General features: G+C 36.4%; 1 protein-coding gene across 1 annotated transcript in view; it reads left to right on the top strand.

Moving 5' to 3' along the window:
- The window catches only part of TBC1D4 (TBC1 domain family member 4), a 229,813-nt gene that overhangs the window by 179,629 nt on the left and 34,864 nt on the right, over positions 1–15,320 (top strand). The window contains 2 exon segments of the mRNA XM_036755927.1: positions 908–1,134; positions 3,038–3,205. Of these exon segments, the coding sequence (XP_036611822.1) occupies positions 908–1,134; positions 3,038–3,205 (395 nt within the window).

Below are 15,320 nucleotides of genomic sequence, written 5' to 3'. Positions count from 1 at the left end.
TTTTAGAAAATACCCTTCTTTTTTTTTCTCTCGGTTCTTGATAATCCTGAAAATTAAAGCATACTCATGTTAATTTTTTTTAAAATATATATCATAATTTGAAGCCTGTTCAAACTAATTTCTTTTTAAACCTATAAACAGTAGTTTTAATAAAATTTTTATTTGTGGAGTTTCCCTAAGGATTTATTCCAAACCTTATTGGTCTTAGCAGTCTAAAAAACATGACTTATATAGTGACTATTCTGTAACATATAAACAATGTACCTGTCTGAATTGGAAGATTTATTAGGCTTGTCCGTGCAATATGAGACACATACCGGCATAGCTCACTTTTCATTTATTTCCTGTTTTTCATGTTTTTCAGTTTACCTCAGGCAACACGTAGTTGGACAATAGCTTACCCAGGGGACAAGGATGCATAACAGATTTTATTATTTTATTTTCCTGATGCTGCTGCTGCTAAAGCTGGACAATCAGACTGTTATATTGTTTTGACAGTACAGGAAATAATGCAACTGATATGTCAAGGAAATTAGCAGACACATACACACAAACCCCACCCGCTTTTGGCCATGATCTCTTTTCATCTTTCTGCCAACAGTCAGAAGTACAGTAGCTACAGCATTTTATTGCCACAAAGTGTCAGAGGAAAGAATACCTTGTCTTATCACCACTTTCTCATTTTGGTCTGTCTTTACGGATGCTTTTGTCCCAGAGCAAGCTTATCAAAAGAAGTTGGTCATGCAACTGCTGATTAGCATGCAGCATGGCTTAAGTAAAAAAAGGCGATTTGCTCATGGCCCAGGAAGAAGAAGAGACATCCTTTCTCTTTTGAGCTATATCTGGTCAGGCCTGCCATGCTTTCTGTGAGAAAGCAAGGCCTCACTCCCCTTTGATTTCTTCTCAGGACTGTTCACCAGGTGACTCTCCACCAGGCACCCCGCCAGCCTCTCCACTGTACTCAGCCTGGCAGACATTCCCTGAAGAGGACTCGGACTCCCCTCAGTTTCGAAGGCGGGCACACACATTCAGCCATCCCCCCTCGAGTACAAAGAGAAAGATCGCCTTACAGGATGGGCGATCTCATGGTTTTCGGTCCCCTCTCCTGAGACAGAGTTCCATTGAACAGTGCAGGTGAGTCTGAACTTTCCTTCCTATTGGACTTGGCAATGCTGATTTTGATGAGAGTTGTGCTGGGAGGGAAATTCTATTACACAAAAAAACAGACAAAGTTAGAGCCCTATTTTCTGTAGAGGGAGGAGAAAGGAGCTCTATAGATTTATTAGTGTGCTAAAAAATAGTATTATAATATTGGTTAGTCCAAGTTGTGCATTATGCATGTTGTTTGGAAGAAACCATGAAACTCCAACTAACAGAAAACCTACAAGCAGAGGTTTAAGCCGCATCAGCAACTTATTTATGTTTAATAAAGGGAAAGGATTGAAGGGGGTTATCATGAAGTTATTGTGACTGAAATTTGCTGACTACACAAGTTAGTGGCTACAAAGAAATGAACTCAGCAGGTTTTAAAATAACTAATCACCAGAACTTCCTGTTCACACAAAATTAAATGGCTAGATCAAACATATATTAAATTAATTTTAAACTTGGAATGATTGTTTTTTGTTAAATGCAAAATAACATGTAAGAGATGATTGTTTTGGATTTCCCTTTAGAATGAAATAAATAGCCTTAACAATGAAGACAGTGCATACCATAGTTGACAGAAAGTATAGCACCCTGAAAAAAAACACTCTTAAGAATTTATGTGACATGGTATTTCAGAAATAATTTATGTCATCTTTATTGTGATATGATAAGTGTTAAAATTATGTTCTAGAATTGTAGAATAATGTGCATACTTAACGTTTTCTTCTCTTCTCACTATGTAACTGAAATAAAATTTTGTTTCCCAGAACTCAGATTCTTTCTCTTTATTATATGTAAGAAGTTACTTAGAAAATATATGGTAGGTACCATAGGGAAGACGACATTAAATCTTATATTGATTATTGTCAACTTTACTTTTACTAGTGTTAAAAATTCCTAGAAATTTTTAGGACTAAAGATGGCAAAAATGTTTTAAAGGAATATCATAGAAAATAATTAATTGAAGCAAAACCTCCTCTTCTTTCCATATAAAGATACTCTTTGCCTCATGTTTTGTAATATCTTCATAAAATGAAAGAAATTATTTTAATACTAATGTAATAGATATTTTGAGGAAAAGTAAAACAAAAATTGCATTTGTATTTGTCTAAGATAGCCAGTCTTTTCTTTCCCAGGATGAAGTCTCTTAAGCCCAGTTCAGTAGTTTAAAATGAACACTCTTACTGAGTGGGTTTTTTTTTTCAGTCTGCAGACAAAAATACCCTTCAGAATGTGTCAGTTAAGATAATTATCAGCTTATCTTTTTAAAACTCAGAAAATAAGGGATCACTTTGAGGTTAAGCTAGTGCAAGAGGATGCTATTTGTGGCAGTGCAGTGCAGGTTAGCAGATTTATTTTTTCCGATGCTGTGTGGACTACATCTATAAGGACCTTGAATGAGTAAAACAAAATCAATGAATATGAAAATTAGTGTTATAGTAAACTGAAATTTAGATACTGATTTGCAAAAGCAAAACATGTTGTTCCTTTATTTTTAGAAAAGCCTAACCACTTTAAAATAATCAAGCCTTTGAAGTACTGATAACCTGCTTTTCCTTGTGAACATGGTTTCCTGTGATTATTTCCCATGAAATTTCTCTTACATGTGAAAACAAACATTTTGTCCTAAAATTGTTAGAATACTTTAAAGATGAATACTTGATGTAAGGGATACTGCATAAATTAGAAAACATAACATTAGACTGTGAAACAATGGTATTGCATAGAGAGTCATGTTAGCTTTCTCAAGTCTAGTTCCATACTTTCATTTTTCTTACATAATTAATTGATATCAAGGGTCTGTTTAGAAGATTTTTTTCTTAATGAGTAAAAATCTTAACTGTTGTACCATAAATTAAAACAAATTTGCTGTATTTTCTGTGCTTAGCGTTCTTCCATCAGGTCGACGCATTCACAAGGAGAGTAAATCTTCTTCTTCCAGTCTTCCAAGTCTTCATACTTCCATCTCTGCCCCTTCCTTCTCTGCCCCCTCTTTCCTGAAAAGCTTTTACCAGAGTTCAGGTAGACTGTCCCCACAGTATGAAAATGAAATAAGGTGAGAGCAGTAGCCTCTGTTGGCAAAGAAAAAATTTTCTAGAGTGCTTCTGGTATACTGATACGCTAATAAAAATTAATAAATTTTGCGGTGACATCTATGTATCCTGCTTTGTGCTAATTTCTAATTTGTTTTTCTAAATATTTGGTTTGTTTCTAGTTGAGTGTTCTAATGAGAGTTTTGAAAGTAGAAAATTAACCAAAGCGAAAAACCATTATTTAAAATCGGTAGTTTTCACACTTTTTTCTAGTGTGGACCGTATCTTAATTTTTTCCCCAGAACTCAGAATCCTAAACTTAGGTGTGGTGGTGGAAAGAGACCTGGAGCTGACAATATTAAATAATAACTTCTTTCCATGAATCCCTAGACCTGCCCCTTGAAATACCATAATTCCTTAGAACAAAGTGTGAAAGCTACTGATAAATGACTCTGCCTAAGAAAGGTGATTGATGCATGTTAGTCATTTTTTTGAATGATTCAAGGAATTAACTATTTATCTAATTTTCTTTGATATGGATTTAATTTTCTCTGCTTAAATGGACGTGGAATTCCAGAACCCACAAGTCTAAATAACATTTGGGGGGGGGTTGGATAGGGGCAAGGAGGTAGGGGAGAGATTTGATGGTGATTTTTCGTTCTAAAGAAGGGGATTTTAAAAATTGTTTACTCATTGTGATGGTCAGTCGCAATTTATAGTACAGAAGAAGAATAAACAATGAGATTGTATTTAAAAACAATATATCTAACATTTTACACTCAGAAAGCATTTATTAATCTACTAGGTTTCAGGCACTGTGCTAAGTGGTAGGGATACAAAGTAAGGTAAAAGACAGTCCTGCTTTCAAAGAACTTACAGTTTAATGAGAGAAGCAGCATACAAATTATTATGCCTATGCAAGATATATGCAATGTAAATGAAAGGTAGTTTCAGAGTACAGACATTAGCAGTGGGGGAGACCATGAAAGACCTATGAAGAAGCTGGGATTTTAGCTTGGACTTGAAAGAAGCCAAGAGACAGAGATGAGAAGAGAGAGCATTCCAGGCATGAGGGATAGCCATTGAAAATGATCACAGTCAGGAGATCAAATATCTTGTTTTAGGAACAGCAAGGAGGCCAATGTCCCTGTATTGAGGAGTACTTGGTGGTCAGTAAGATGTAAGAAGACTGGAAAGGTAGGAGGGAGCTAGATTATGAAGGGCCTCAAACAGAGCACTTGATATTTAATCATTAAGGTGATAGAAAGTCCCTCCCATTTTATTGAGTAGGGAAGTGACGTAGTCAGACTTGTACTTTAGGGTAATCACTTTAACATCTGAGTAAAAAATGGACTGAATGGATCGAGACAGACTTGAGACAGGGAGGCTGACCAGCAGGGTACTGCAGTAGTCCAAGTGTGAGGTAATGAGGGCCTGCAACACAGTGATAACAGTGTCAGAAGAGAGAAGGGGATCTATGTGAGAGATGTTACAAGGTAACAGATAAAATCAGCAGGCCTTGGCAACAAATTAAATATGGGAGTTGAAAAAGAGTGTCTTGAGGATAATAGCTAGGTTTTGTGTTCCTTGGATAGTAATAAAGAAATTTTGACAAGAGAAATGTTTGAAGTGAAAAGAAAATAAGTTAATTTTTTTTTGACATATTGAGTTTAAGATTTCTATGGGACCTCTAGTTCAGGATTTCCAATAGACAGTTGGAGATGTGAGACTGGAGATTAACAGAGGTTAGGGCAGAATAAGTAGATTTGAGAATGATTGGCATAGAGATAATAATTAAAACTATGGGAGCATATGGGATCACCAAGTGAAATATAGAGAGAAGAAAAGAGGACCTAGGACATTCTAGAAACATGTGTTGGTGACCATGACCTAATCTTTTTTTTTTTTTGTTTATGCTCATACAGTAAACTAAGTGGTCTCTGAGAGATTCTGCTTCATAGTGAGCAAAGGTCTTTTAGTGTAGGAGTTGACAACTTTGAAAAATGCCGTTCCACATTCTGTTCATCTAGTGTGTGGAGAATAGGAGGTGGTGACGCCATATTGACTTGGCTGTGAGATGCTGTATTGATTGTCCATTCTTGCACAGGAGTGATAGTTTTGAGCATGGCCACTATTTTATAAATACATTTATATCTATGTATACACACATATGTACATATGGCTCATCGAGAGAGGGAGTAATAACTAGCTTACGTGACATTTAAAGTGAGCTCATGTGACGTTTTTGTCAAGTGTGCTTCATGTGGCAGCCATGTGTTACCAAAAAATAAAGTGTTTTATAAACCCTGGTATCTAGCTACATTTTTAGAGATCCCTACACCAAATGTCTGCTCTCCAAGTTTATTTTCCTCTGTACTGGATGGAGAGATAATAGTTTTTAATCTAGGCAGTTTTGAATCTGAACTTGTAAACCAAGGACAGAATCTGATTTCTAATGAGGGAGATTGGGGAAGGAGCAGTGTTAAAAATTTTCTGAAAATAATTTAATTAGAGATTATATTAACTTAATGTGTAAAAATATATTTAACCAGAGTGATACTTGTGAAGTATTCAGTAAGTTTAGAATAATCTGTTTTGTGTTCATAGGTATTAAATACAGCGTTTTTTTGCATAGTACCCTCTCCTCTCATATATTCCCACTTCCAGCCATTGATTGCAACACTTGGGATGAAGCCCATGAGACATATAAGGACAGTATTAGATAAATGAGTTTTTGGTTTTTGGTGGGAGGAAAAGTAAGAGAAATGGCAGGGAGAATCCCATTTTGCAAAAATGTTGTGCCTCCAAATGAGAAAGTCTGTTAATAATATTGTAGGTTAAGTTTGGATAGGGGAATGGAGAGAGTAAAGACAATTATTTTACCTTTTAAAAACTATTACTATATGTAATTTTTAATGTGGGCATATTTATTTTTCTGTAGGATTGGATGCTAATATTCACATTCACATATTCTCTTTAGACTGGTTTTAATGAGGAAATATTGAATCTAGAGGTACACACTGAATTTCATTGGAAATTATAGTTCTTTTGACTTACTTCAAAGGCTGTGTTTACAGTGGAGTACTCTGGTAGTTTTGGAATCATTTTTGTGAAGTTAATTACTTTAATTTCCCGTATCTGTGGTGTGACTTAGCACCCCAAATCAAAGAGCTCGATATCTTTTTGACCAAACAGTATGGAGACTTTCTATTCTGTAGATCATGTATACTGGGTGTGTTAAAATTCTCAGTACAGTTTTAAGCTTTATTAAGTTAAAGCCGCTTTAAGACTTTAGGGACACCTTTGTTTAAACTGACCAGCAAAAATCTGGGATTCGGTGATTTCTCAAATTTGTATCCCACACAACAGTTTGCTTCATCCTAATCTTTATCTTATCTTTCCTATGATATATGAGAGTCAGGATAAAGTGAAATTTAATAAATGATTTTTATTTTAATTTGACGTCATTTTTCTTAGGAAACATACTTCATGGGTTTCTGAGTGTCTGAGACCAAGCAAGATGCCCAGATGGAAAGCCATAGGATGATAATGCACAGTGCCCTCACAAAGTAGATGAATTTATAAAGCTTTGTTGCTCACAATAAGTATAATTCTGCAGAACCATTATCCTGAAGCTTGAGTCTTTAAGTTATTTTAATTTCCTGACTTAGTGTTATCTGTATCATGCATATCTCATTGGAAGTAAAAAGTAAAGGAGCATAAATATTCTCTCTATTTTATCTCATTTCTAAAGTGAAAATGGTGGCAAAATGACCAGTTTATCAAATATATTTTATGTCAACCTGTTGCAATGATTCTTAGAATTTTATCTAAAAGCTTCTAGAATAATTTCTTTTAAAGTTATTACTACCAAAGTTCAGAAGTCCAAAGTAAATAATAGTTGTTCCTCTTCATTTTCATCATCTTCATATTCGTCTTTATTACTTTATGCTGGGAAAATGAGATATCATATGCAAGATGTCCGGAGATATCGTAGTTTTCTCACACTCGCTGACAAAAATAGTTTAAGCTTTGATTAGGTGTGCTAATTGTTTGAATTATGTTGGTAAATCATCCCAGGGTGTTGAAACAAACCTTTTCAGTGATTTACCGTGATTTTAGACATACATCTTTATTGTTGTGCTAATGCCTTTCCTTGTTTCCTTACTGCACTAGAATGAAGGACTCTGCTTCAGAATCAAGGTTATTACAAGTTTAAGTATGCTAATTTGTCATGAAGGAAGAAGGCTCATTAATCTTTAGTTCCTATCGTCATTAATCCCCCTTTCCCTACATACCTGGTTTTTTCAATTTAATATTCCCATTTTTATTATTTTTAAAACATTGATTGGATATCTGTTGGGTGCATGACATTGATTTGGATGCTCTGGGAATTATATAATTAAGGGGATGTGTTCCCTATTCTCAAGAATTTTACTTTATGAGTCTTTTCTTAGTAATTCTAATGAGGACTCTGTTTCTACTCTTCTCCATGTTGATAATTCCAGAAAAATACAATCGCCTCCATCCCAAGCCTGGTAACATCGATAATAAAACCTTTCTTCTGGGGAGCTTGATGCACAACTGGAAATAATGACTATTATAGATAGTTACTTGTAAAAAAAATACCTGTATTACGTGATATTTGTTTTTCATGTATTTTATAATGACTATGAGATGAGATTAATAAAGTGTTTCTGACCATTTCAGTACTCATCAGTGGATCAAGTTAGATCCACTAAGGACTTTCAGGTCCCTGTAAGCTAGCTTTATAGAAAAGTAAGGCTAGGACTTGGATCTTGGTTTCTTATTCACCACATCTGTTTAGCTTCTTATCTAAGAGTTTGACTACATCTTCAGTAACTGAAAAGAGAATATCTTCACTTCCTCTTGACCCTTAAATGCTTTGTGGATAAATCAGTGATAAGTTAACTGTAGCTGTACTACCTCAGAATTATTTCCTAGATTTCATGTAGATATTGTAACAATATGATTTCTGAAAACATAGTAAAATTAATTTTGCAACTTTACTGTTCTACTTCTTGACCTTTGGTTGTAAGAAGGTTTTGTATAAGCAGCTTTGCTGTGCTGTTGTCCGATTTACTTACTTAGACTGAGAAATCTGTATTTAGTCAGAGGTTTAGAAAAGGAAGTTTACTACTTTGGTTATTTGAATATTATTCATGTTTTTCATTGCTCTATTGACTTAATATAGCCCCTGTGCCTTGTATCACTTTGATCATACAGTAGGTCAAACCTGCATTTATTAGTCAGTAAAGGTTTTCTTTAGAATAACAAAGCTGCATGAAGGTAAAAGCCCATGTAGATGATATGTAGTTTAATGAATTGCTTCGTCATGCTTTAGAGAATATACCTTTTTTTTTAGCATGTTGCTGAAACCTGTCTTGAAGTATTTTGATAGAGAAATACTCTCTTTGTTCCTTTTGTAAACAGTTCCTTTCTTGTTCATCAAACTTAGAGAAATCCCCGTTTTACAGATTTAATTTTGTCCTTTTGTGCTCTTTAAGTTTTAGTTTCAACTAAAACGTGTAGCTTTCATTTAATCTGTCTTAGCTACCAAGATTGTCACATTAAATGTTCCATTCTGATAGGGTATATTTTTAATATCCATAGAAATCTTTTTTAGAAAAATGGCTGTTTAATCTGTTTTCAGGGAATGACACAAAAGCATGCCAAGCCAGTTTTGGCACTATGCAGTATCAGAGCTTCTACCTTGTCTGTGTTGATTTGTGGTACTCAGCAGACTGTGTACTCTCTCATTGGTCCTCGGATTTAAAAAGAGTCAGTGTGATGTGTAGTAGTGCTAGCAATTTACAGAACTGGAGACACTGTGACCATTGATTCCCAGTGGGGTGGTTACTAAAACATCTTGAATCTGATAGGTGCATTATTATGTTTTGTTTGGGGTAAATCATGTTAATTTGATAGCTTAAATGGGAAAATTTTGTGCTTTTTTACTCAATTGTATGTTCAAGGTTATCTTGGAACTTAATTAGTTCATATCCCACTTATAGCATGATTTTTGATTGATTAGATGCAGAGAGAAGGATTTTCCCTGCTTTGCATAATGGGAGAAGGAACCTGGGACTCTTTTTGTCCCTTCCAGATGACTGTGAAAAAGAATCAGATTGAATTTGTCTTTTGTAGATAGCTGTTATATTATCATAGTCCATTTTAAGAAAATTCCTCATGCTTTATTTATTCTGTTGATTGGTTTTTCCCTTTCTGGTAGATAAGCTGTTAGCATGGAATATTTTTCATAGACATTTGGGGAAATGTTATCCATTTTTGGAAACTAAAATAGAAGAGAGGGAGAAAGGTTGATAGAGGAAGGTGTGTGTGTGTGTGTGTGTGTGCAGTGAATATTACTTGTTTTGGCTGTTCAGCACTTTATATGGAACTTCTGACATGTTAACACATTAGTCCTCTTATAAAAATCAATTGCTTACCTTGTAAAATGCTATTGCTCCGGAAGGAAAGGAAACAAGGTTATTTGCATAAAGAGAGAAGCATTAAAATGATCTTTCAGCATTAAAAAAGGAATGGCAGAAAATAAAATACCTTAAAGAATTTACAGTTATTTTTCCTGCTAGACCTGTAGAAGGGCTGTAGAGAAAAGGTGTCTTTGTTTGTAAATATGGTAAGTTTCATTCCACATAAGTGTCTAATAAGCTGTACAAAATCATGTTGTTTTCTTGTTTTTTCAAGGTGTTTTATATACCTAATTCCTCACTTGGTTTAATTGAATTAAAGGAGAAATGAAAACCAGTATCAGAGTTTGGAAAACACCCCACTACATTACAATCTTACCCCCAACCTTACTCCTCCATGTCTTGCCATGAATAGTTTTTATGATAACCTATTCCTGGATGAGTCGGAATGAAGGAATTTGAGTATAAACACAGTTGGATCAAGAGTAACTCAAATGATTTTGATTCTTGGAATTGCTATCTTGTGCTCCTAGTTTTAGAAGTAAGGATGTCAGATAGCATTCCATTTCCACTTTTTGCCTGTTAAATTTCTACCCATATTTTAAGGCCCAATTCAAAAACCTTCTCTAATCCTTCTGTGGATAATTACCTTCAAATGCATTTATCCTCTTTTATTATCTATTTTACTTACCTGTTTATGTGTCTTCCTCTAGTCAGTAACATTCTTGAAGATAGGAACCATGTGTTACTAAACTTCCCATTATTCAATACTTTGCATATAGTAAAGCTTAATTAATGGTTGTTGAATTGAACAGTAAACAAAAAACTCGCATAACTTTCAGTGGGTAAATGATTCTTAGAAGTATTATCTTGATACATTCCTATTATCACATCAGTTGAGAAGGCAAACCGATCCTTTTTTGTCTATTTTACTTGTTCATCTCAGGAAATATTTTTCATGATGCTTGTTTTTAAATGCGTAGAGAATATAGTTCAGTACTGTCAGAGTAGGGTGTTTGGACCCTAAGTTATACTACAGGCAGCCTAGCAAAGGGTAACTTCAGCAGTCCCTAAAAGGACCATATAGGTTCTAGTGCTCTCAAAAGAGGAAGTGAAGAATAACATACTTAGCAGCAGTTATTTAAGAATGTATGATTACATCAGTGTGAGTCTTCTGTCTAGTGACGCACATCACAACCCCTGGGTGTTTTGTGAATTCCTGTGGCAAAAAACAAAACAAAATAAAAAAAAATCCCTGCAATCTCCAATGAACAGTTAGGCTGGTGGTCCTCTTATATGACAGCTTTAAGGTTAGTCGTTACCAACCTAAAGCTTCTCAGCTTCTTACAGCTGGTTAGAAGTTGGGATCTACTGGCATAATCTTTTTTGACAACCATGCTTCACCTACATAGCATGATCCAGCACTGAAGTAGAACTTTGATAGAGGAAAAAGCAACATTTATTCAGTTTATTTTAGTAATTCACTTCAACAAACATTTATAAGCAACTACTGCATGCTAGACATTGTAGTAGGCAACGGGCATCAAAGAAGAAAAAATGGTGGTACCAGGGATACATGTGTCCAAAAAAAAAAAAGACCAGTATTCTCTACCCTGCAGAGTTTAATATTCTCTTGGGAGATACAAGTAAACATATGAGTAAATACAAGATAATTTTAAGAGGGAGATCACTAACAACATGGAGAATCAATAGATACTTCCCTTAAGAGGTAGCCCCTGAATTGAGCCTTGAAATAAGGTTAGGATTTCCAAGAGATGAGTGTGAGGGAGTACATTCTGTGGATGGAAGATCAGTCAGTCAGCAAATACTATGTTATGGGGCAATGCTTGGTGCTAGGAAAGTCAAAACTGAAATAGTCCATGCTTTTAAGGAGACTACATTCTGAGTAAAGCATGGAGGCAAGAGATGAAATATCAGATTGATAAGACCAGTTTGGCTAGAACTTAGAGTATGCCAAGGTGGGAAATATGCAGTACGTCTAGAACAATAAACTGGAGCCAGACTGTGAAGGGCTTTCATGCTGGCAGTCAGTCAGCAAGCTTTTATTAAGTGTCTGCTCTTCCAGGCACTGTTCTAGTTATTCAAATAAAGACAAAAGTAGTCCTTACTGTCAAGGAGCTTATATTCATATACGTGTGTGTGTGTGTGGGGGGGGTGGAGACCAAAAAAGAACTAGATACTTTCAAGGTATATATAGCAGAGATGGAAAGCCATTTCAAGACAGATGACACTGGTGGCTGAGGGGACCTGGGAAGGCCTCCTGCAGAAAGTGGGCTCTGAGCTGAGGCTTGAAGGAAGCTAGGCACAATAAAGGTGCAGGAGAGGAGCCTGTGTGAAGGCCTGGAGAAGGGAGATGGGGGGTCTGGATGGGGAATAGTCATAGGCCAGTGTAGAAGCAGTGTTGTTGGGAATGTGGAAAGGAATAAAGCAGAACAAGAAAGGTATGAAGGGGCTTGGTTATGAAGAACTTAAAATGTCCAGACTTTATATTTGATCCCAGAGGTAGTAAGGAGCCACTAGAGTTTATTGAGTAGGGAGATGACATGGTCAGACCTACAGTTCAGGTAAACTGCTTTGGCAGCTGTTTGGAGAATAGATTGTATTGTACTGAGACAAGACAGGGAGACCATTTAGAAGGGTGCTGTAATAATCCAGGTGAGGGGTGATAAGAGCCTAAGCTAGAATGATGACTGTGTGAAGGGAGAGAATTGAATTTATATAAGAGATCTTATCAAGGTAGAAATGCCTCATCTGGCATCTCATCTGGAATGGATATATGGGGTGAGTGAGAGGGAGTAGCTGATGGTAATGTGGCTTCGAACCAGGGCGGCATATCCAAAAGAGGAGTCATTATTTTTCTCCCTCTTCTAAACTTCCTGATTGCTTTTCAAGAACAACTTCCACCCTCATTCCTACTCTTATCACTTAGTTTCACAACTTTCATGTAGACTCCTCACATATCCATTCTGTTGCCAAATTAGCTATTTCTACTTTAACAAGATCTCTTCCATAAGACCACTTCTCTCTATTCACACAACCACCACCCTAGTTCAGGCTCTCAGCACATCTTGCTTAAAATACTGTTGTAGCCTTCTAATGGATCTCTCCCTTCTCCAATCCTTCCTCCTCATGTTGCCCATGATTTTCCTTAGGTACAGATCTGGCCATGAAAAGTCTAGTTGCTCCATTACTTCTGGGCTCAGATATAAACTCCTCTGTTTTGCATTTAGAGCTCCTCATAACCAATCTCTTCCTGTATTTCCAGTCTCTGTGCACATTTCTCCTTTCTCTATTCCAACTGTAATAGTTCAGTCACACTGGCCTACCTGCTGTTCTGCACACAGAACTTGCCATCTCTTTGTTTCATTCCTTTTCACAGTCCTCCATGCTCTTCCCTCCTTTTTGTGCCTTTAGAATCCATGGCTTCCTTCATGACTCAGTTAAAGCTCTACCATTTGCAGGAGACAGTTTTCTGTCCCCCCAGCTGCTAATGTCTTCTTCTCTAAGGTGACCTTCTATCTACTTCATATGCATATTCGAAGTACCTGTTTACACAGTGCTGTTTTTCCCATTAGAATGTAAGCTGCTTGAGGACAGGACCTGTTTTTTTCTTTTTGTGCCCCCAGCATAGTGCCTGGTACTTTGTGAGTGGCTTGATAAATACTTGCTGATTGACTAAGAAGGCCAGCTTGCCTGGATCATGCAGTATGTGAAGGGGAGTCATGATTAATAAGACCTCAAAGGTAGGTTGAGGCTAGATTTTGAAAGGTCTTAAATGCTAAATAGGGAACCACTGAAGTTTGAGCAAGGGAATGACATAATCAGAAATGGATCGATGGGAAAGATTTGAGGCAGGAGAACAGTTAGGAGTTTATTGCCACTTCCCAGGCAGGGTAGTATTTCTGTGACTTGAGAAAACGGAATATATTCCAGAGATGTTGTGGCTACTAATTGAATATGTGTGGTGAGTGAGAATGAGGAGCTGAGAATGATGCTGAGGTTGTGAACCTTGGTAATTGGAAGAGGTTTGTGTTGCCTTTGACAGTATTGGAGAGGTTTGGAAAAGGGATGGGTTTTGGGGAAAAGATAATTAATTTTGTTTCGCACATGTTGAGTTAAAGATGCTTACAGGGCACATAGTTTGAAATGTCCAATGAGTAGTTCTTGATTAGAGCTTACTAGAGAGACAAGGCATATATCTATATCTATATCTATATCTATATCTGTACTTCTATCTGTGTCTATATCTGTGTTTGGGAGTATTCTGCTTAGAGATTACAGTCAAACCTATGTAAGCTGATGGTATCACCAGGAGAGATTGTAGAGAAGAAAGACGGGAAGGGATAGGAAAGAGCCTTGGGGTACATGATAAGGCATGATAGGGATGATCGTCCAGTGAAGGAGACTACGGAAAAATCAGACAAATAGAAGGAGAAATAAGAGAGAACAGTGTTATGACAACCCACAGAGGAGCTAGTAATCCCATAGAGAAGATGGTCAGTAGCATCAAATGCTTTCACCAGAGGTGAAAGACAGAAAAAGCTAGTGGATTTGACAAAAGACCATTGGTAATATTGGAGTGAGCAGTTTGAATTGAATGATTAGGTCAGACACCAGATTTTACAGGGTTGAGACATGAGTGAGTAGAAGAGGTGGAGACAGTGAATGTGGACAAATTTTCTGGGAGGTTGGCCGATTAAGGGAGGAGAAATAAAGAGGAATAGTGTGCAAGGTTGGGTTTGACAAGGGATTTTAAGGATTGAGAAGACATGAGCCAGCATTTTAGTCAGCAAGAAAGGATATAGAGATTGAAGATTAGAGAGGAAAAGTAGAATGATTATGGAGGCATTCTCTTGTAACAATAGTCCAGGCAATAGGTGATGTGAACATGAGCCTAGCTGGATTGAGTGATTGAGTGATTGAGTGGAGGCGAGGTATATCAGAGATGTTGTGGAGCTAGAAATTAACATTATGAAATTTTGAACAGATGATACTTTTCTCATAGGTATGTTTTATCTATGATATTATTCTTATCCAGATATTCCTGTTATCCAGATCTCTGTCTCATCTGATTTTTGAAGTACTATTTCACTTCTTGCTGTTTATGTAAAACCTATGGGCTTTGTGTTTCTTACAACTGATGCAGTTGGCCCCAAAACAGTACTTCCAGGATTAATAGCTGGCCAGCTGTCTTTCATGTAGTTGGTGCACAGTAAATGCTAAGTTGTCGAGCTTTTATTTTGAACTTTAGCATACTTTCACAGTTGCTTTTACTACTATTCATTTTTATTGTTGGCAAATTGCCTTGCTAAATTATAACAGTTCATATTCAGAGGTTCACAAGGCAAGTAGTTCATAGCTGTTCGTAAATGTATTTTTCTCATCTTAGAGTATTGAATAGAGGTTTATGTGTTCTGTGGAATGAGTAGAAACAGAGATGAGTCTTTTATTACTGAGCTTATTAGCTCAGGTCTAGTTAATTCTCTTCGTTATTTGGCCAGTTGTGCAGGGTCCTTGGGCAGAGGGAAGACACCCCTGGTTATCATTGCTCCATGTTGCCTGTGGCTCATATATATCCAGATTTTTGTTTGCCTAACATACAAACTGTGAATGACTTAGGCTACAATTTTGTTTAAAGTCCTTAATGATCAGTTTCAAGTACCTT

The sequence above is a fragment of the Trichosurus vulpecula genome, chromosome 4, assembly GCF_011100635.1.
Source record: "Trichosurus vulpecula isolate mTriVul1 chromosome 4, mTriVul1.pri, whole genome shotgun sequence".
Taxonomy (NCBI): Eukaryota; Metazoa; Chordata; class Mammalia; order Diprotodontia; family Phalangeridae; genus Trichosurus; species Trichosurus vulpecula.
The sequence above is the reverse complement of the archived record's forward strand: the minus strand, read 5'-3'. Positions and strand labels throughout refer to the sequence as shown.